Here is a 23,037-nt window from a genome sequence, read left to right on the forward strand (position 1 = left end):
TCCTGGTCAGAAGCGGTGGCAGCGCCTGAAGCGCAGGGGAGTCAACATGTGTTGCTACCTGGACGATTGGTTCATTTACGGACGCACCCGCTGGAGACACAGTGTCTCGTGGAGTTAGTAGTCCGTGCGGTGCGGGACCTGGGATTTCTGATCAACGTCAAGAAATCCAATTTGGTCCCGACGCGAGACACCACTATTCTTAGGGGCCCAGATCAACCTCAAGGAGGGATCGCGGTGCCCTCACCGAGAGGGTGACGAACATGGCGAGGTGTGCCCGACTCTTGGCCGAGTCAGAGGGGCACCCGCTGTGGCATGGATGAAGGTTTTGGGCCTTATGGCCAGTATGGTAGACCTCGCACCGTACTGCCGCTTTCACATGAGGCCTATACAACTACACCTTCTAGCCTTTTACAGGCCCAGTCGTCACCCAATATCCCTCGCGGTTCCGATGTCGGAGATCGCGCGAGAGGAACTCTGGTGGTGGACCCATCAGCCCAATTTGACTCAAGGTGTCAGGTTTCCTGCACCAGCGGTAAAGCGTCACGTAGTGACGACCGACAGCGTCAAAAGCTGGGCTGGGGGGCCACATCCACGGGACTCAGTCTCGGGCCTATGGTCGGCCGCGGAGACGGAGTTCCATATCAACCTTCTCGAACTTTGGGCAGTGGAGAGAACTCTCCAGCATTTCGAGAAGGTGATCGTGGGATCTCATATCGTTGTCCAAACAGACAACACAACCGTGGTGGCCTACCTCAACAGACAAGGGGGCACCAGGTCACCACGGTTATGCCTGCACGCACTTTTCGCCTGATAGGGTGGTGCAAGGCCAGGCAGATTACGTTGAGAGCGATGCACATAGCGGGAGTCACCAACATCCTCGCGGACGATCTGTCACGAGGAAAGGTGTCGGGACCTACAGAATGGTCCCTTGCTCCGCAGGTCGCCCAGACGATCTTCGAGGTGATGTACCACCCCTCGATAGATTTGTTCGCATCTCATCGAAATCATCAGCTGCCGGTGTATTGCTCAAGGGTCGCGAGACCCACAGGCATTCGCCGTGGGCGCTCTGTCCGTGAGACTGGGGAGGAATGACTGCTTACGCTTTCCCCGATCTCACTGCTCGCAAGGGTGGTGACCAAGATCGGGAGGAGGATTGCAACGTCATTCTGATAGCACCGTTCTGGCGAAACACCTGTGGTTTCGACCGATGGTGGATCTACTAGCGGCTCAGCCGCGAGTACCCCCAGTTACCAAATCTACTCCGGATGCCGGAGGAGAGGTACCAAGTCTACCACTAGAGCACCTGCAGTTAGCTGCATGGCCCTTATCAGGAGCGGCGGCGGAGGAGGCTTTTCATCAGAAGCTGCTTCTCTCATCGCCGGGGTGAGCGAGAGTCTACCCTCCGCACGTATAGTCAGCGTTTGGCTCCCTATTACGCATGGTGCGATGAGAGAAATACATCTCCCACTAGAGCCCCTGTGCCTCTAGTGGCAGATTTTCTGACAGAAAAGTTCAGGTCAGGACTTCAGCAGGCAACGATAGCCAACTATAAGTCAGCCATTCTCTCGATTCATCGGGATTTGAAGGCGGTCGACTATCAATTCAGATGGGTCCCTAAGTCTTCTTCTCGACGGTATGTTCAACGAGCGCCCGCCGGAAAGGAAGGTGGTCCCTCCATGGGACCTCAACACAGTCTTGGAGTATATTAAGGGTCCCCCTTTTGAGCCCCTGTCAAAAGCGACCCTTAAATACGTCACTCTTAAGGCGGCCTTTCTTCTGGCGTTGGCTCCGGGCCGGCGCTGCTCAGAGTTGCACGCAGTCTCGAAGTCAGCCTCCGAATTAACTAACAACGGAGCGACGCTGTTTCTTCGCCCGGATTTCCTTGCAAAAAATGAGCGAAGTACATTCCGACACTCGCCCCTCTTCCTCCCCAATATTGGGCAGGGTTCGTCAATAGCCGAAGACAGGTTGTGGTGCCCGGTGAGGGCGCTACAGCACTACCTTGGCCGAACACAAACCTTAAGAGGGGCTCATGACCGCTTATTTATCACTCACGCAGAACCGCACGGTCCAGCCGCTAAACAGACTCTGGCACGGTGGCTGGTCCAGGTGTTCCCAGTGGACTCGGGGCGGCAAAAGACGCCGCCCCAAGGCCCACTCAACCAGATCTATCTCATCTTCGTGGGCCTACCATAGGGGGGTCCCCATAGAAGAGATTTGTCAGGCTGTGTCTTGGAAGAACCCGTCGTCCTTTTCCACGGTTTACTACAAAAGCGTAAACCAACGACCAGGCGATAAGTTCTCCAGGGCTATTCTGCGGAGATAATATGGTGGTTGGGTATCAGGTGTTTTGCGGACAATCAGAATTCCAACATGGTAAGAACCAGTGTTTCTATTCTTAACCACTGAATTTTCAGTTCAGGGTTTTTGTCTGTTCACGTAGTCTTTCTGTTTCCGGCCGTGAGGGGGGAAATAGTTTGACCTCGCGATTACCATGCTACCCACTCTCCCGATCCTTATCAGATGCTGGCCAATCTTGTACCTCCATCCGTCGGTTACTTGCTAGATCGATCTTTCAGATGTTGATGCAAGAAGTATCTTAATCAACATCGGAAGCGGTAAGATCGACCGGTGTACTGAGTCTAGTCCCAAACAAAAATGTTTGGTAGACTCATAACCGTCGCGATCTTACCTTTCCGATGTTGATTATCCCGACCCGCCGCCCCTACAAGTTTGGCGAGTAGGGGCTGCCCAAGTCGGATAAGGGTGATTATCGTGTGTGACGTCACCGAATGGGTGAGTCCACTCGGGGGATCGGGGTTTTTTTGTTATTTATTCATTTATGTGGGACAAAATGACTATTGGTTTTTTCCGCATCTCGGGATCGATGCAAGAAGTATCTTAATCAACATCGGAAAGGTAAGATCGCACCGGTTATGAGTCTACCAAACATTTTTGTTTGGGACTAGTCTGCATCTCCTTTTAAGGTCATTCTACTGACCTTGATTTTCCAGCAGCCAATCACAAGCATGCACAGCTGCCATATCGCAGCGCGATGTGACAAAGTTTTTTTTCCAACTCCATCACGGACCGAAATTTCTACCGCACGATGAGAATTTTCACCGCAGAGCTCGTAAAAACCTGGCTCATATTACACATGTAGGCCTACAGTTTTTATAGCTGTGCGTGTCAGCTGAAATGGCAAATTCATTTTTTATTTCCTTTTTTTATAGTTTTTTTGCTGTAAAATCATGAAATTCTGAGACATATTTGGAAGAGAAAAATTAAGTTTAAAAAAATCTTTCTAAAAAATAAAAAATCTTAAAAAAAAACGCATTCCACATTCGTTTTTGAAACTGCCATGGGCTTTGAGACATAACTATTTTTTTGTTTAGCCTTATGATTTTTTATTGAAACTTTTTGCATGGCATTTTTGATGTGCTAAAAGTATTTTTACATTGTGGAATGTGTAGTATTTTGCTATTCAAGTTAAGGTAAATCCAAAGCTGAAAGGATTTTATGTTAACCATGTTGAACTATGTTTTGTAATCTTTGTCTAAGGTAGTAAAAAATTGTTACAGAATTCTAAGAAAATTAATTCTTGGTTTCGCTTCAGGTCATTTGTTTTTTTAGGTCATTCATTTCATTTAAATAGTTGAACTTGAAGCATCTATTAAGCCGTTATTGCAATCATGCATTCAATTGAAAGCAAATATTATTGTCATGTTCAATGTAGTACATGTATTAAAATATACATTTTGCTCTAGTAAGTAAATTTATTTTGTTTCAGTTTTAAATATATATGACACCCGCAATTCAATTATGTCATTTTATAATTGACAGAAATGTGGGGCACAGGCAGAAAGCAATTATTTTGGGAAATTATTTTGGAAAAAGTGGAAATTTTAGGGTGCCACCCAAAATTGGGTGGATGCTGGGAGGATTTTGAAGGAAATTGTGGGTGTTCTTGGTTCAATTGTGGTAATTTGGACAGACTTAGTAATTTTGGGGGGTATTTATTTGAGGCGATACGCTTTGAGCCTTGGTGGATTGGAGGTATCCAATGCCTGGCATAATCTTGAATCTTGTATATTTTTTCATGATAATTATGGCCCATGTAATTTACACTTTAACTGTAAGTGGAAAGAACATGGAACAGGCACAATCTTAAATACAAAATATTTATAGTTTTTCAATGACAACTTTTAAAACAACTTAAAAGTAAATAATAAAATAAAGAGATTTAAATTTCATTTTCCTTCTGTAAACCACAGCCACAACTGTCCTAATTGAAAATAAATTGTGACAGTCAGAATCTTGAATCTTGTACATAATTTTTAAACCCATGTAAAGTCAACAATAAAAGAAATATTCAAACTGAACCTCCCTTCAGTCATCACAGCCACAATATTGTCATGCACAATTTGTTTGTTTTTTCAACAACAATTTTGGCCCATTTTGACAACTAAAATTTAATTAATAACATTTCATCTTCCTTTCAGTAAATAACAGCCACAATATAGTCCTTAAATTAAAAGCAGGGCTGCTTGATGATTTTTTCAAAGAAATCACTGATTTAAATCAACTTTTTCATTTTTTTACTTACGTATTTAGTCAAATAAACGCCCGGGCCGTTACATTTTCCCAAAGGGCGTTTATTAGAGGTCATTTTTAGCACGACAATTCCCGTTAAAATCATTAGGTAAGCTTAAAAGTCATGCTAAAATGACGAACTATGACCTTTTGACACTGACTTTTGGTTCACTTCCGGGTTTCGGATGCAGATTTTAGCCATTTATTGCTGCTATTATTGACCATGTGAGCAACTTGGTAAGCTTACTACACAAGATAGCATGGAAATATCGGAATTTTTGAAACATGTTGGTTGAAAAAAAGTGGTGGGGGCGTTTATTTGAGGGGGGGGCGACTATTTGACTAAATACGGTAACTTAATTTCTTAATTGTATGACTTCATTCCTAATGCTTCTACAACTTTTGGATAAAATTAAATAATACCTCTATGATGTCATTTTTTCTACAATGTATTGCTAAAACTTTATCTTCCAAGGTGCAGAATCAACAGGCTTTTCCCCATGATTTTGCCAAAATTTTCTTCGAAATTTTCACATGTAATTGTAAAAACATGTTTTACCTGATATACTGGTCTCTTTTGACTTAAACATGGGGAATAACCAACCGTTCTTGGAATGAAAAAAAATTGATTTTATATAAAAAAGAAATCTGATTTTTTTCCTGAAAAAAATCAATAAAAAATCAACCCTGATTGAAAGTAATGTGAATCTGTACAGTATCTTAAATCTGTACATGACAATTTTGACTGTAAAATCAGCAATAAAATAAGGACATTCAAATTGCACTTCCCTTTAGTTATATCACAGCCACAATATTGTCACAATTTGTTTTTGTTCTCCATAGCAATTTTGACGCATTCAGGGGCTGATTCTGTATAAAATAATGACAATCACAATATGAATATCACATACTGTCGTTGCGCAGGAAAAACCTCGTATGTGTTATTGGCCCCGGAACATGTCTAAAACAAAACCTCACATGTAACCTGTTGGCAGTTTTGTTTTAAACATGTTCAGTGGCTACAAGCACAAAGTGGTTTTTTTTCCTGCCCAACGACGATACATTGAAAAGCCTGTCAGGTGTGTATACTATGGACAGGCAAGTGAATAAAATAATTTGTTTGTGAATAGAATTACTATTTGACATTTTGATAATTCAGTGAACCATATTAGATAAACTCTAGTGTGCCCTTAATATGACCACTTTCATTTTTTGCTGGCATTTCCTGCTTTTACTGGTAAATTCAGGTGTTTATTAAGTGGTCAGTTTTCTGTATCATGGAAATCAGAAAATATTCACAGAAAAAGGGTAGACCACAGAAATTCTCAGAAAACAACATTTTTACAACTAAAAAATAAAAATAACTAAAATACAACCAAAAATTAAGAAAAAAGTTTGACAAGGAAAATTTTGCGAAGATTTTGATCATGATGGAGACATTAGTTGTTGATTCATATGACTGATGTAGTTTTTTACCTGTTTCATTGCCTTGAAAGAAAATGGAAAGTCAAAAAAATTTTATCACAGGAGAACACAGAATTTGCCGCTTTAGAAAAAGGAAATTCGCCACCTAAATGTACATACATGTATTTATACACTGTATGTAAATAAGTGATAAATGATAAATGATAAAATAATGCTCTGATAGTGGTTAAAAAATTGTGTATGAGACCACTTTTGTCAAGGTAATGGAGCTTCAAAATCTCTAAAAGTCTAAAAAAAAGCGTAGTGATTTATAGTGCGCTACGCACAGGCACAACGCCTAGACGTTAATTCACAAGCCTCAGCACACTTTACAGGTTGTCGCTGACACTACGGCCCCACATCATTCCATAAACCATTAAACAACAATTCAGGGACTTTGCTGCATAATTGTAGCGTGGGTGTAATGAAGGTGGTACATGTATCTATCTTGCCAACACGGCTGACAATCTTTACCCACTACATGGATGCTTTCTTGATACACACGATCTTGAATTTTCGGTCACTTTAGATTACAGGGGGTGCCTGTGTTTTAGGTGTGTGTGTAGTGTTGACTGGTGGGTGGTGTTTGTAACCACCCCCTCAACCGGAGACACATACATGAGAAACTCCTTTTCAAAAGCAGACACGCAGGAACTGCGGATGTCCCAGGTTGCCAGAACGTACCAGGTTGGCCCAAATTGGATGTTAAAAAGCACAATCATGAGACCGCAGTTACCCGGTACTATAGGACAGTCCCCGGATTGTAGGTGATTTCTCTAAGTGTGGCCCAGTTGGATTAGAAAAAAAAATGGGTGTGTCCTCTGTTGTATGTGTTTTCTCAGATGTGTGTGTGCGTGCGCTTCCACGGTTGTCGGCATTTACAAGTATTCAGGTGTTGACAGGGGTATGCATATGGCCAAATAGATCCTATAGCATTTGGTCATGGCGTGGATGTTTTCAAAATGCGGATAAGACTATTATTTCTTGAAGGTCAAATCATTAAACATATTCTTTTTTACATGCTGCTGAATGTTAAAGATGAAAGGCAAGCAGCTAGGTACAGTCTGGATTTCAATATGAACCACTCACTTATGGATCCCCTTTGAGGCATAAAGTGTATTATAAAGAAAAGGTCATTTATGTCCATGAACTTGACTGCTGCTTCCAGGCAGTATTGACATGCAATACCTTGGTTTTAAGTTCGTTCAAAGTGACTTGGATGATGACATATTATTCCCCTTCACATGATCTGGGAGAAAAATGGAGGTCAGATATAACCTTGAACTTGATATTTTTATACCAACATTACCAATGGTTTTTAATGCTATATTCTGAGACCACAATGCATTTCATCCCTGTGCTGATTTACTATTCAGTGCAACATGGGCAGGGGGGAGAGGGGGGGGGGAGAATTTTCAACTTTGGTTTTGGTGGGGATGTTTGGCTTGGACTCCAATAAACTACCAGACTTAAATGTCAACTAAATTGGGCAAAAAACAGATCCGAAATTATACCAGTTTTGGGAAAATTTCCGAAAGAAAACCATCCTCTGTTAAACCAAGTTCTCATGAATAATTGAGGGTCGTCAATAAACCAAAGTGGCTGAACATGCACCAAGACTTAAACTAAGAAGGCCCCCCAACATGGGTGGATACCTTTTGTAAGATCTGGATGAGCTCATAATAGAGATATTTTTTGTCACCTTCAAACCCACTGTGTATTGAACCCTGATTGAACCATTGCACTGAATAGCAAATCAGTACCAGGAAGAAATGCATTGTGGGAAGATATGGGGGGGGTGCCCCCGCATTTTGTTAAAAATCATGTAAAATCAGCCGTTTTTTGGTGATTTTAGCCACTGAGCCCCCCGCATAACTCTGAAAGCCCCTCTGAACCCCCAAACAGATCCTGGGCACGCCGGTGGTTCAGAGTCTGGATTCCGACTTGGAGTCCACTTCTATCTAGGTCGGATTGTGACTCAGTTCGGATTTGAATACAAATGAACTTGGCTCTGCTTGGACTCAGATGAAATGGACTTTGTACAACTCTGCCAATTCTAAGAATAGTGTGGAGCTAAGGCCAAAATAAATATGGTTACAAGTGTTGTCCTCAGCGACTGAACCTACATGTAAATCCTGAAAAATTAGGGTTGCAATTATTATTTTTTTAATGACAGTTTTTTACATATTCAAAATCTCAATGTTTTCCACTTTAAAATGATTGTTTTATTGGAAGACTAGTCTTAAATTGATTATCTAACAATTATCCAGCACTCAAAATTGACAGATGTCCCGCGGCGCATGATAGAATCATAGAAGTATTATTTATTTATACTTTTTTTTATTTTGAAAAACAGTAGGTTTAAAACAAAAATCTTTAAAAAAAACCCCAGACAGACAGACCTACTGACCCAGCTTTCCCACTTGAGGGCAAAACAACAATTTTTTGGGCCTAATTTGTCTAACTGCAGATCTACTTTCTTCATGCAAAATGATACTTTAAAATAAATTTTGAGGATTGAGAGAAGAATTTTCAAGCAGACAAATTTCATCTGAAAACAACATATGGGCTAGCAGTCCCCGGGTAGCAGTCTTCATCTTCAAACCAAGATATAACCGAAGATCTGCAGTTATCCTGAACATACCCAATATTACTCAAGTACATTAATGCATTAACGTGTATTGAACAGGGGAAAACGAACCTAACTGTCTACTGCATTGATTTAAGCAGTCTGGTATGGAAGGTGGAACTGGTTTGATTTTTTAGCAGGGGAATTCTCCTCGTATTGTACTAGACATCCATTTAGGCAAACATCAATAAGACAATACTGTTTTTATTTGTTTAAATGTCACCGTACCATTTAATATTAGTCAAGGGTTTAAAGGGTCAATCTGAGATTTTTATCTATAAAAATTAGTTTTACTTAACTGCGCCACCAAATGGGCTATTCCAGTTGAAATCCATATACCCCCTATGGAAGATGTGACCTTAATCTCCCACACAGGGGGTGTAGACTTCAAATGGTGTCACCCATTCTTTTACTCCTGTGTGAAAGATTAAGGTTATGTCTTCCATAGGGGTGTATGGATATCAAATGGAATTGCCCATTTGGTGGCGCAGTTAAGTAAAACTAATTTTTATAGATAACAATTTCAGATTGACCCTTTAAACCTTTGACTAATATTAAATGGTATGGTGACATTCACTTTGATTGGAAAAATTTCTCCATATAGGCCTAAAAAATTTGTTTGATTGGCATAACCCAACCGACCCTAAAATTGAGCCCGACCCTAGACTTTTTTTCTTATTTTTTTGCAAAAAAAAAAAAAAAATAAGAAATTTAAACAAAAATTAAAATTAAAAAAAAAAAAAAAAAAGTTCCAAAGCCTTAATCATATATGCGATTTACAGCTTTAAATGTGGAAAAAAAAATGCTGACTGACCTTCCCTAATTGTTTTTAATGTTACGCTAATCAAACAATTGTTTTTTAGGCCTTATTGATCAGAAACCTAAAATTACGTAAAAAACACATTTGACAAGTTTTTAATAGTTACGTGTATTCCAAACATTTTGTATTTAATAAAATAAACAACCAGAACACAACTGTCACCAACATAAATATTGGCCTCGTTAGCCGGAGGCCCTTAAATGAGCAGGTAGACTAGAGATAGGACTCCATACACACAAATAATACAAATACAAATAGACAATTTGTTTGATATATAGGTGATCATTTTCAGTTCAGACATCTGCAGCCGAGCTAATGGACACCGAGCCTCGATATGAGCGTATTGATTTTAACACCTTACCAGATACCTGTTTATGTTTCTAGCGGCATTATAGGGAATTGATTTCCCTCTGTGGAAAATTACTAATTAACGATGCAGAGACGGCTGCCCATCATCAACCGACAGCCAATATTTTATTGTTATTACTACTCACTAGAAAGAGTTTGTGCATACACCATTTAATAATGTCTAATGATCAATTTGTCTTCATGGTTGAATTCATTTTAGAATAGCACGGCCAATAAAAAATCACGGTCTAGATTTACGGAGTATTTATTGAATCTATCGAAGTGGTGATAATAAAACGAAGTAAATGGCCCAAGCAAAGGACAATGTACATAGGAATTCAGGCCTGGGAATCTGGGTCATTGTTAAACTGTTGATTATAATAATTTGTGCCAGACATAATTTGATTCAGGTAGATTTTGATCAAATTGTTTCAGTTGCCGGGTTTACGGTTTCTTCGTCAGCGGGAAAACTATTTGTCAAGTAACATGCTCTTTTTGCACTTTATATGGTAAATCTGAAAAGAAAACAGGCCTTTACTTTCTGAACTAATGGTAATCCAAAATTGTATTTTCTGATAAAACAAAAATACATGTAATGATTATCAATGATTAAAATTAATGACAAATCTTAGCAAAATTTAATTATCCCAATTTGTTTAAATTTTCTTTATAAATATTTAAATTGAAAATGAAATGAAGATGTTAGAAATGATGTAGCATTGTTGTAATTTTGCAGGCAAATGATCCATCAGATCTTCATCCACCACTGCCCCCCCCATCCCCATGGCACACCCATACATTTTGGGGCATAACATGTGTATTACACATCCAAATGACATACATGTAGGAATTTTTTGTATTCTAAAGGAAATTGTAAATTAGCTACAACATAAGCAGCACCATCTGTATTTCTCAACTTAAAAGGGCATTTCGTGATCCACAGCCTCATCCCCCACTTTTCTCAAAAAAAAGTTGAGATTTTTATACCACTGGAAACCTCTGGCTACATAATGTTTATGTACCAAAAATTTCTTGCAGATTAATTTGTTTGGCAAAAATATCGTCAAATTTGAATTTCGTTCCGGTATACCACTAATACCAGAACGAAATTACAACAGTGGCCTATGAAGCAGTGTAATACACATAATCATGCATAACTCGCAAACGCAAAATCAGTATCAACTGAAATTTTGGGAATATGCTTTTTTCGTTGATATTTACTGAAAAATGTCATTAAAAAAAGGATGCTAGGATCACGAAGTCCTCCTTTAAGATAAATTGAATCAAGAAAATTTAGTGTCCATGTTATGCCTCCTTATTTAGAGGACTTATTCCTGACTTGTGAACCTTGGTGCCAAGGGGGGGGGGGGGAGATGCATATGTTTTTTCAATTCCTTGTGAAAGAAAGTGTACTGGTAATCAATTTTATTTCAAATGTAAATGAAGTGACAGAAAAAAGTGCTATGCTCTTGCTGGTTATATTTGACAATATGTGATGCGATCAAGCAAAATCAATCGAAACTCAGAAATATTAAATTTTCAGTTTCTTATTGGATAGTAAATAAAAAGCATTTTACATATCTGGATTTGGCAGGAAACCCCATTGAAATTGAACAACCAGTTCCAAACATAATTAAAGAGATTCCAAAACAACAGGAAACAAAAGGAAATAATTCCTTTGTATGGCTATATCTCAAAATCAATATTTCCGAGTCCAACTGATTTTGCTTGATCGCATCATATAAGAAAATGCTATTAATACCTTTGATGGTGAAGTGATATTACAACTCTAATAATGTAGAATGTAGAAAAAAATTCTAGGTGCTAATGTACATTAATAAGAGGAAGAGGAATGCCAAGGTATATGCATGATATGTCTAGTCAAAAGTGATGAGAAAGACCATTTTAGACTGAGGGAGAAAAAAAAAACAATCAATATTCCCAGGTATGGGGAAAAAATAGAAGGAAAAAAAAGATTAATTCTGGAGATTATTTTTTCCACCAAACAAAATCAGTAGAGATATAGCTGAAAGCATTGAAGTGAAATCAAATGAAATAAGCTGATTTTCTGGCATGATTTTCTGGCGAGATGGCCGAGTGGTTAAAGGCGTTGCGCTGCCGGCCAGGAGATACAATCGACGAGGGTTTCGAACCTTGGGCTTGCCTTAGGTGAAAATTCTCTTCCCTTCCAAAAAGTTACTATATGGTCAAAAAATTAAAGAAAAAAGTGCCCCTCTGAAAAAAAAATGAAAGAGAAAATCAGGAGGACAAAGGAAAAGAAAAGGGGCAAGGAGCCCATTTTCTACCAAATTTCAGCCCGATAATGGGCCAATATAGTGTAAAATACAAAAATTGTAACGATAAAGCACTTTTCATAATAGATGGAAATAGTGTAAAATACCAAATTTTTGCGTCCGACATATTATCATAATTGTTCAGATTATGATAATATGTCGGAACGATCGCAAATCGTAGTCTCCTACGAAGCCAGTTTGATACGCTCTCTCCACACATGTGGAGGGAGCGTAACCAAACTGGCTGCGTAGGATACTAACTCTGAGGCCGCACTCTCCGTCCGAATCCAAAAAGTGCAAGATATTTCAAGTGATAGAGGTGAAGTTTATATGATGTTGTTTCTGTGCAAATTTCCAATGTTTTTCGAATCCAAATGTATTGGGAACTTTCATAATGATTGCATATTAACTATTTTATCATTTTGGAAGAAAAAAAGAAAAATCTAAAAATTTAAAAGATCGTACATTAAGGCTATAAGCTCCGGGATGTTCGCTACATGTGGTAAAAATACTACTGTTTGATTCAGTCTTATTTCAAATATTAAAGCTTATTTTTTAGATTTGTTACCAACTTCAAAATGAGTTTCCTATTTGCCCAACCGATCATTTTCCCCTCAGCTGATCAAATCTTCAATTCCCCCAATTGACAAATTGTGTGTGTGTTTGAGGGGAAGAAGCATTGTTGTGCACACCAGACTTCTGCATGAATTAACATCAGATCAGTCAAAACGAAATGGCGCTAAAATTGCCAAATTCAGTAAAAATCATGAATAGGAGGATTCCACTTCGATATATGCGAAAGACTTTGTATTAATTTTATGTTAAGATCAAATTTCATACAGTTGTAGATAAGGTGTGGATTATTTCTTAGAAATATTATTTCTTACGATTAATTGAGATGGGATCATATCGAATGACAAGCACGTAAAAATAAGCCAGGTACACGCAAGTTGAAGATAAATCCTAAAGTAATTGCGATATCAAATTGAGAAGGAAAAAAGTGAACAAAATTGTGTTTTTAGCTCCTTTTTATTGTCACTCTCAAGGTAAAGAAAAGATCCGGAGATCTAAGAGTCCCAGTAGAATTAATAGAAAGAAAATTTTCATACGGTTGGAGTAGCTGTGGTGAAAAACAATCCTTGTGAAGATTTTACTTGTCAAGTTCCAATTAGAAATTCTCCGTGCATAAAAACTCAACACAGGTTTGGAATATGATCAGTTGTTAAATATTAAATGAATATTTATATCGCTCGTTTGTTATTGTAAAATTTTGAAGTACCTTGATGTGAAAGTTGTAAAGTGTGTAGTGTAATATTAATATTACAGATGAATATTTATCATCTCTAAAAAAATTGCAAGGCAAATATAATTCAGGGATGTGAGAGACCAGATATTTCTCTGTTTCCAGATTTTTTTTTTCAACTTCCAGATATTTTTCTACACTTGTTGTGTACAAAAGTATGTATGGTTTGAATAATTTCAGATTTTTAGCTAAAAACAGATATTTTCTAAAGACACACTCCCAGGCATGAATTATGAGTTTTTGTATGCTTTGAATAAAATTACTATGATATTAAAGGGGTCTGACCCTATCGACCGCCTCATCTCTCATTTTTCTTCATCAAAACTTCAGATTTTGATATCAGAAGAAATGTCATATATCATACCCCAGTAAAATATAGATCAGGTGTGAACAAAAAACATGGTGAATTGTGGTAACCACAACCCTTAGAGCAATACATTACTCAAAGTTAGGAAACTTATTGTTTTAATGGTAGGAAAACAAAATATGAAATTATTGGACCACGCCCCTTTAAAGCTGAATTGTTCGAAGATGGAGTTGTGGGCATTTGAAACTTATCACACGAGCTCTGAGCATGCATTTGAACATCTGTATTTAAAATATGGCATTTTGGTTTGATGATGCGCTATTTTGTCCACATCATACATACACTCTCCACAGTGCATAAGGTCTTTCTTCAGACCATTTTTAAAAGGCCCCTGGCTGGTTCTATTAATTTCTGTTCTTTTAACCAGGTCTCTCTTTCCCACTTTTTGCTTTTATCGTCATAGTTGTCATTGTTAGCGTTGTCATATAAAAAAACAAAAAAAAGTCTTTTGAATAAAAACAAGCTGTACTCTAAATAAGTACATTTTGTTTAAAAAATAATGTAATACGAAGTCGAGATGGTGAAATTCGTACTCCTTAATACATCATGCTTTTATGTAATTTACGAAGGAAAATTGCTGGAGAAGTCTTCCTTGAAAATATCTAGCTGATCAACCTCAAGTGGCAGCCAGGCTGCTGTGGAGCTCATGTATTAATTACTAGTCTGCTTCCATGCATGATGACAGGCCTGTTGCTAGGCAACAAGTACCATTTTTGCCCCTTTTGTAATTTTGAGTGATTTTCACTTTCAGCTTGATAGTGATACGTGTATAAATTTATCGAGTTGGATGAAGCCGTATAAAACCTATGGGGATGTATTTTTGTCTTATGGGTAGGGGTGTCAGTGTATGTGTGTGTATTGTACAGGTGGTGTTTGGGTGGTTGTGGTTGGGGTGTATTTGCTGTCTTTCATGTTGTATGTGGGCAGGATTAAATGTATGCCTGGATGTGTTCATTTATGTAATTCAAGTTTCATCCCAATTCTTTGTTGTAAAATAATTATGATGAAAATAGAAGAGACATAGTTTTTAAAACTGGTTTTAAAACAACACTTTTTGAACTGAATATTTCAGAAAAATCATTTTCCGTCATTGTGTATTTGTTGTTGGTAGACTGACTGGGTTGGGTTGGTGTTTCTAGAAGAGAATCATAAGATCTCGGTCCGCCCCTATCTAGAAACACAAGAGAAACATCAGTCTACCAACAGCATAATACACCGCTCAGATGCCGGAGAATGGTTTCTCTGAAATGTTCGGTTCAAAAAGTGAGAGTTGTTGATGTGTATTCCCAAACAAATAAATCTCTCTATTCTAGCTGAAAGAAGAGGTTATTACATTTGTGGTGTATATGACTTATTAGTTTTTAATGTTTCTCATGGTACATGTAATTATCTATCAGTCCTGAGATCATCAAGTTGTTACTGGGAACTAAAATGCAGCCCAACTCAACTAGGTATGCTGGATGTGAGTTGTTATACGGTGATGAACAATGGTGAAACATGATTGAATCCTTTTAACAACAAAACAAGCTAAAGATCTTCTAATTCATTATTTCATTAGGAATGTAGTCATAGAAGATCATTGATTTCTCTGATGATGTCAATAAAACAAAATGGCAATGTTTAGCTGCAGTTGCAAACTGATTTCAACATTAACACACAAGTTGCAGGCACGACAAATTTTACTCGCTAACACAAAACACGTACATCCTTGCTTACATTAACTTGCGTTCGCGTATACGCTACTGAAAAATTGGATTCATCACCGATTTTAACATTTGGCTCCTGCATAAAGATATAGGAATGGTTGTTGAAATTGCCAGCAATCTGGATAATCTTTGAACTGGCTGGGGTTGGGAGAGGAAGGGGGTATCAAAAGACAAAAATTTCCACATATATCAGTATCTTGTTTGGATGAATCTGAAGATAAGCATGCCTAGTACCACAGTCAATCTGGTAAATTCAATGGGGTTAATTAAGGCAACGGGTGATGGGGGAATGGGGTATCAAAAGATTAAAATTACCACATTTATATCCATATTTTGATTGGATATTTATAAGCATTTAGTATACCCAGTACGTACCTCAGTCACTGTGAAAAATTCTGTGAAAATTCAGTGTGAAAAAAGTAACCTCCAGTCTTTGACACTGAGGTTTCAAATATGTGGGAAGGGAATGGGGTATAAAAGATTTAAAAAAATACCACATCAGTGTCTTGATTGGAAGAATTAGAAGATAAGCATATATGCCCAGTTATAATTAAAGACACAGATAAAAAGAATTAATCGCGTCTGACGTCATCTGTCAATCAAATTCGAGCACAGTTTGTTTACAAGTGTCTTGATGATGACTTGCTGAACGCGGATTTATAACCGGGCGCCTTATTGTTAATTTTGCACCTTTCAACATGCAAACCATCTCAAAAGTTAGGTCTTTATAGTAGGAAACTTTCTTTACCGAAGGCACCATGTCCACAATGCCTAGAAAAGCTGCTTTTTGCCTTGTAAAAGTCACGTAATTTTTTCGCCATTTGCTGCTATTCCTTTTCACCGATCAGCACCAGATAGATCGGTCTTCCTTTTACGCGCTGATTAACCTGTGTTAACCAATCAAAGATCGTAATTGACAGTGACATCAGACGCGATAAATTCTTTTTCTCCCTGTCTCTAATTATAACCTCAGTTACATGCACTCTTGTCAATTTTGTGTAAATTCAGAACCATCAAGGCGGAACCATAAAATGCTCTAAAATAAAAAATTCCCTTCAAAAGGGAAAGCCAGCTTCAGGTCTTGTAATTTAGTATAGGTGGAAGGCATTTTTAGGATATTTATTCAAGTGATATTGATCATGCTATATTTTTAAAAATTACGTCGGTACGTGAAGGTGACACTTATGGTTAGTACGGTATTGATTTTGTTGTAGGACATAAAAGACATTTGAACCATCAAGACAGAACCAGATAAAAATGCTTTAAAAAAAAAGAAAGACAAAAATGGATGCCAGGCAAAATAGATACCTCTTCCATGTCAAACTCTACAGATCTTCAAAATGTGTCTGTAATAGGATGTATACTATAATAGTGGAAATGTTTGCGTTACATTTATTTTCACAGATTTTGCTAATTCCAAGCTGTTACTACAAAAGTAGCTTTTGTGTAATATCAATGAAAAGAAACTTAGAACTGCAAATTTAAAAACAACCTTGGATACAGTTTAAAATCCGCAAAGCGCAAAAAAATATCGCGCAAACATTTCCACTATTACATTATTACAAAGAAAGCATCTCTTGGTACTCGCCAGCCTGGGGAACCAGGAGCAGGTGATGTTACCATGGGAACCAACTGGCTCCATGGTCTCACTTTCTTGCTTTTGAGATAAATTGGAAAGATTAAACTTTCATACTTGTGTGATGTCAAATTGACGTCATTGAAAATTGAAGTGATGTCAAAATGACGTCACACATTTTACAAGTTCAACAAAAAGCCATTAAAGAATGCCAAAGATTCAAAGCAGTAAATGTAGTGAGTATAAGCTCGCGGTACATGTAAGCCTGAAATGCTTATTGTTCACAACTTAACATAACCTATGTATTTTATCTACACACTTTGTTTTTCAGTGTGCTCCTTTGTGGTGCATAAGCGTTGCCATGAATATGTCACCTTTGTGTGTCCAGGAATGGATCAGGGAGCCGATACTGACGTAAGTAAACAAGCAAACAAACAAACAAATAAACAAACAATGAAAGTGAAGCAAACACAATGAGGATAATAAAAAACAAAACACTGTGCATTATTCAATGAATACATGACCTGCTCTCACAAAATGAGCATAAAGTTGTCAAAATAATCCTTATTTTATAAAATAAGCCTTATTCCCCACTTTTCCCTGTCAAAATGGAGATTTTGGCATCAGAAGAAAGCTTGTATTTTTCTCATAATACCGGTGGAATTTTAGGGTTAAAATATATTCCATTTTGAGGTTATAATGAATGAAAAAGCTTCAAAAAGTGATAGCCGCATCCCCAATTGTTGTATACCACACATACCGTTGTATACCATATATACCATTCTAGGGGCCGTTGTGAAACATATTTGTACTTGCTAGTGCAATCAAAACTTGGGAATTAGTTTATTTTGGACACATGCCCCAATGTGAGGTACCAAACACAATGCAAATACAAGTCATCTTCAAAAATCATTTTCCCCAGAATTTCTTTTCATTTCTAATACAATAGTCGGCATCTATTCCTACATGAGGGAGGCAAGGTATTTTTATGCTTGCGAGTGGAAACTTAGTTTTGAAACACTCTGTAATAATACTTTTATGTCTACTAGCAGTTCAATTGTCAATGACTGTCTGTACAATTGAAAGGATAATGCATCATGTCCATCCTCAACTAGTGGTTTCACTCCAAAGTATAGATCTGGCTAACTTAAAATTCAGCGCCATGCTCGATGCCATGCTATTGTCATCAACACGTCTCCTCACGGGCGGATATGTTTTTCTTTTAAGACCCGAGACGCCCTGCTGCCCCCCAGTCACTATTTAGTGGCCGATGCGAAAGATGAAGTCTGACGTAGATGCGACTGATTACCGTGTCGCATGCCTGACCATGCTTGATGAGAATTACATTGTTATAGACTAGACATTAATGTTTGTAGGGACGAAAAAATTCACTGGCTGAAGTTTTTTTCTCCTATCCCTTTTACTAGCTGTCCAAGTAAATTTTTTAGTTTAATATTTCATATAGGTGTTTTACAGTTTCAGATCTAACATTGCCTCTGATTGGTCAATTACATTATATCTTCACTTTAATCACCAATCAGAATGGAGTTTTGCAAATAATTCACCCCAATTTTTTTGCGTGGTGAAATCATTCTAACAATATTGCCGATTGGTCCAATTGATAATGAAAACTTCTTTTTGGCCAATCGGCAGGTAGTTCTCATAGAGTTAATAGCTTGACAGTGTTTCTGTCTCCTCATTTTTAATTTTGCTTTTTAAAATGAAAAATGAAATTACTGGCACATATATGATAGGTGATACCCAGAACTTTCTTAAACAACAACCATGCAGTAGATAGTCAAATTCTACTAATATTATGGAATAAATATTCTTTGCTTACAAAAGGTGTTGATACACCATAAGGAAAGGCTTGAAAAATAATATTTATACACAGGTGGTGACAAATTCAGTGGTACAGGTAGAATTAAAATAACGGCACTTTAATATTAATCAAAATAGAAAGCGTTCTCATAATATTTTGATGCACATGTACCTTCACTGCTTTGCTGTGGAGTGAAATACAGGTTCATGGTAAATGTACTTCAAGTTGTATATTACCTGCGTACAAGAAAAAACAAGTAAAAGGGTCTTTTTTTCAGGGCTGGGGATATGCAGTATTCAGGGTATCAAAAACAGCATGAAACAGGAAAATGGTACCCTAAATCACATGTTAGTTGTTTAGAGATCATTTAGAGAAAGATGCAATGTAGAACACAACTTTGGAAAGGGTTTATGAGATAACAAGGTTGATGGATGGGGTCAGGTTTCAACTTATACTGAACAGGCTATATAGTCCCTGCATATAATTGGATGTAGTTGATGGGGCACTTTTTTATTCAAAAGTAAATGGACTTTAGAATGGACCCTAAAAAGTATTTTCCTGGGCTTTCGTAAAATCGAGCGTATCCACATGACCTGGTGCAAAATAATTTATGCGCTGGACAGTAAGGTAATTTAAGTATGCTTAATTTGTAATTAAGGAAATAAGCAAAACATCTACATGTTTGAAACTATGATGTACGTGAGGATACATTTGTAGACATGAGAGATAGTACCCGATTGCCTTTGTATGCGAGTCAAATCATTTAGTTCAGACAAATATATATATGCAAATGTATAGATTAGTCAAATTAACAGAATTACACCACAACTAATTTCCTGTTATATTCATTGTTTTTCGAAAGCAAATTAATTATAAGTGATGCATGGATGTACACACCCGTTCAGTGCTTGTCTGCAAATCAATTTGAACGGACCTGGAAAATTTGGCTTAGGCGAAGTGTGTTATACTTGAATATTAAATGATGTATTAAGTGATAAGTGCAACACCACATGGTAGATTGCGAATCTGACGTTAGAAGCCATATTCAGATGTGGGCTTTTTAACTTTAAGGTTGTGATACGGTCATTGAGAGTTATTAGTGACAGGTCGTGATAAAGTTGTGATAACTGAACTGTTGAGGTAAGTGTCTGTGTGGAGAACAGAAATGTATCAGTGTCTTTATTATTTGTTTGAGACCTTTTCCAAACGTTCGCTATTATGCATAAAACGGCCAATCTATCTTTACAAAATGTGTCATTTTTATGTAAATAAAAGGCTAAAGATGGCATTATGAGATTTATCTTTTATTATTACACTCTTATGTTCATCTGCCTCCGTGGCGAGCGGTATAGACGGGACTGATAATCAACGCGCTGGGATTCGTTGGTTCAAGCCTGTGGAAACTTATTTTTTTCTTCAAAATTCATGATCGCATTCCGAAATTGTTGGTAAATCGTGTATCGTATCCTTAACACCGGTTAATGGTTGGTACATACTCCGGGTATATCCATGCTTTCCCACAATTTTTTAGTCATTGTAAAATGATTTCCCACAAAGTTAGTGTACTGAGTCGCTACATGTGTGACTTGTGGCAGTTAATGTGAAAGATGGTTGTGTTAAACTTAGCAAATCAGTGGTTATGAATAGGCCATGTTAAGTCCCGAGTGCATGGACAGTATCACTTAATTGAGTTATCAGAAATATTTATGGTAGGTGAATATCACTGGTCATGTGAAATTTAACTTGAGTAAAAACCCCACGTGTGAACATGATTATTAAGTGTAGTCCAATCTTGCAAGCAGACAGAACATTCCTATTTTTTTCTTCCTCTCTTGTTTCTCTGTGGTAAATCTTTAAAAATAATGACCAAAGCCTCCATCCCAAATCTATAGGATTAGAGTATATTACAATTAGGATAAATAGCTTGGATTAGTGGATGGATTGGCGTCAGGGATGCTCAGGACAATCTATCGCTTTTAAACATGTTAAACAAGTTCAAAGGCTCTTTAAAACCTGATATCCGCGGCGACTTTCCGTTAAATCAATAACCAGACATGCAGTATTGTCAATTATTACAACTGACTGTTACAACATATATGTCCACTTGGAAAACAATCCATAAGAATTAAATATGCAAACTATATTCTGAATGACCCCGGCCCCCCTCCCAACAGGATGTACCTTTTCCTAATAATAGCAGGGGTGTGAAATCTCCTCTTTTAAGCTGAATTCCTCTTTTTTGGACATTTCTTCGAGGCAAAATTTTAGCTTTTTCTTCCATTTTTAGCCCATTTTGAGCATATATTTCAGTGCTTTTCCTCTTTTTTCCTCTTTTTTCAATAGAGGTCACTGACCCCTACAATAGTAACCGAAATGGTAACCTGATATTTATTCCTTTTTATTTGAAACCAAGCCCATGCAGTATGATTTTACACCTCTCTCACTGCAATAAATATGTTTTACATTTCCTAATCTTTCTTTGCTTACTAAGCTAATGTTACATTATTGTTAAGAAAATTGTATCCAAATGGTTACATTTCAGCTAGCACATCACATCAAAGCTCCCATTGGGTGCCCCATTCCTTTTAAAGGAATTTTTATTTTGCCTTACTGCCAGCTCTGCTCTCCCCCCTCTCTCTCTCTTACGCTTTCTGTGTTTATCTGATGCTCTCTATCCCCATCTCTCTTACCCGCTGTCCCTCACTCCATTCAGCCCTACTCTGTAGGACTAAATTGTTATAAAAAGCATCAGAGAAATAAGCTGCAAACAAGTTTGATTTTACAGATAGGCCTTTATCAAAGTCCTTAAATTGAATATTGCTTATTTTATATTGAAGGAAAACCTCTAATCAAAGATCTTGGATGCCATTTGAACTTTAAAGTACTAGGATCTAGTTTTACTTGGTATTTTGTCAATTTGAATTGGCCATGTTTTGTTTAGATATTTGTACAAATCATATAAACAAGGTATGGACAGTGATAAACGAGGCTTAATTCCAGTTTACTATATAATGGTCATTTGACTACTTTCAAAATGATCAATTGGCTTTAGTAGCTTTGTCAGGTATAGGTACAGGTCAGAGAATATAATTATCTTATACTTCCCACAATGCATTTCTTCACTGCACTGATTTTGCTATTCGGATGAGATCTGTAAAACCGACCATTTACACTGAAAAGCAAATCAGTATACGGAAGAAATGCATTGTGGGAAGTGTAAGATATTTCTCTAGGTTCAGGTCATACAAATCTTTGATATATGATACTGTAAAAGTGGGCATTTTTGCGGTACATTAATTTCCGCACTTTTCGCGCGCAAAATGCAGCTACCTCAAAAATAAAAACACGCGAATATGTTCTTTTAATGTATGGGTCTATATAAGAAAACTCAAATTGTAAAATTAAAAACAAGTAATGTAGTACAAAATCGGTAAAGCGTGAAAAATGACACATGCGAAAATTACCACTTTTGCAGTAGTTTAAATACTAGAAAAATTGTTCATATTTCCAATTGACTGTCCTACATCAGTTTTCTTCCCATCTCCTCTAGCAGACTAATCACAACCTAATTGTACACACGTACTGTTTGTGTGTGTGTGATGGGTTAAATCAAAAGGCAATACATGTAGATGGATTGTTCAGTAATGGGACAATACAACATGGACTGCATGATAATCATACCATTGAAGAAGTTGATGATGTTTTAAGAGCTCTGGTATGAATGTTTGGACAGTATTTTTTCTGGGACATGAGAGCACATCAGACATATCGAATTGTGTTCTGAATATGAGGAATGTCCTTCTGATATCAAATAATTTTGATTTTTTTTTAAATTTCCGATATAATACAAATTTTGTGACAAATTATTAAAATTTGATATATAACAGTACTCCAAGTAAACTAATCTAATGATATGTACTTAAACTATAAAAGTGTAAGAAAAGCTGACAATCAATTAAAATTTTGAATTTTCATATTGAAGATACACATTTTTTCCCCAAAAGACCTCATTTTTTGGGAAAGAAATCTTCAATAAGAAAGGTCTAAATTTTCAATTGATCATCGGCTTTTCATCCCAGCTACATGTACATACACTTTAAGAACATATCACATAT

At 37.4% G+C, this 23,037-nt stretch overlaps 1 protein-coding gene and 1 long non-coding RNA gene across 2 annotated transcripts in view; one reads left to right on the forward strand and one right to left on the reverse strand.

The window, feature by feature from the left end:
• LOC140164776 (uncharacterized) overlaps nt 1-11,387 on the reverse strand; it is a 406,719-nt gene extending 395,332 nt beyond the window's left edge. The window contains exon 1 of the long non-coding RNA XR_011860572.1: nt 11,377-11,387. This is a non-coding gene — a long non-coding RNA (uncharacterized lncRNA). The remainder of the gene's footprint in view (nt 1-11,376) is intronic.
• Nucleotides 1-23,037, forward strand: part of LOC140164774 (protein kinase C-like) — a 379,558-nt gene that overhangs the window by 14,674 nt on the left and 341,847 nt on the right. Inside the window, 1 exon segment of the mRNA XM_072188144.1 lies at nt 17,432-17,514. Within this exon segment, the coding sequence (XP_072044245.1) occupies nt 17,432-17,514 (83 nt within the window).

This window comes from Amphiura filiformis, chromosome 11, assembly GCF_039555335.1.
Source record: "Amphiura filiformis chromosome 11, Afil_fr2py, whole genome shotgun sequence".
Lineage (NCBI taxonomy): Eukaryota > Metazoa > Echinodermata > Ophiuroidea > Amphilepidida > Amphiuridae > Amphiura > Amphiura filiformis.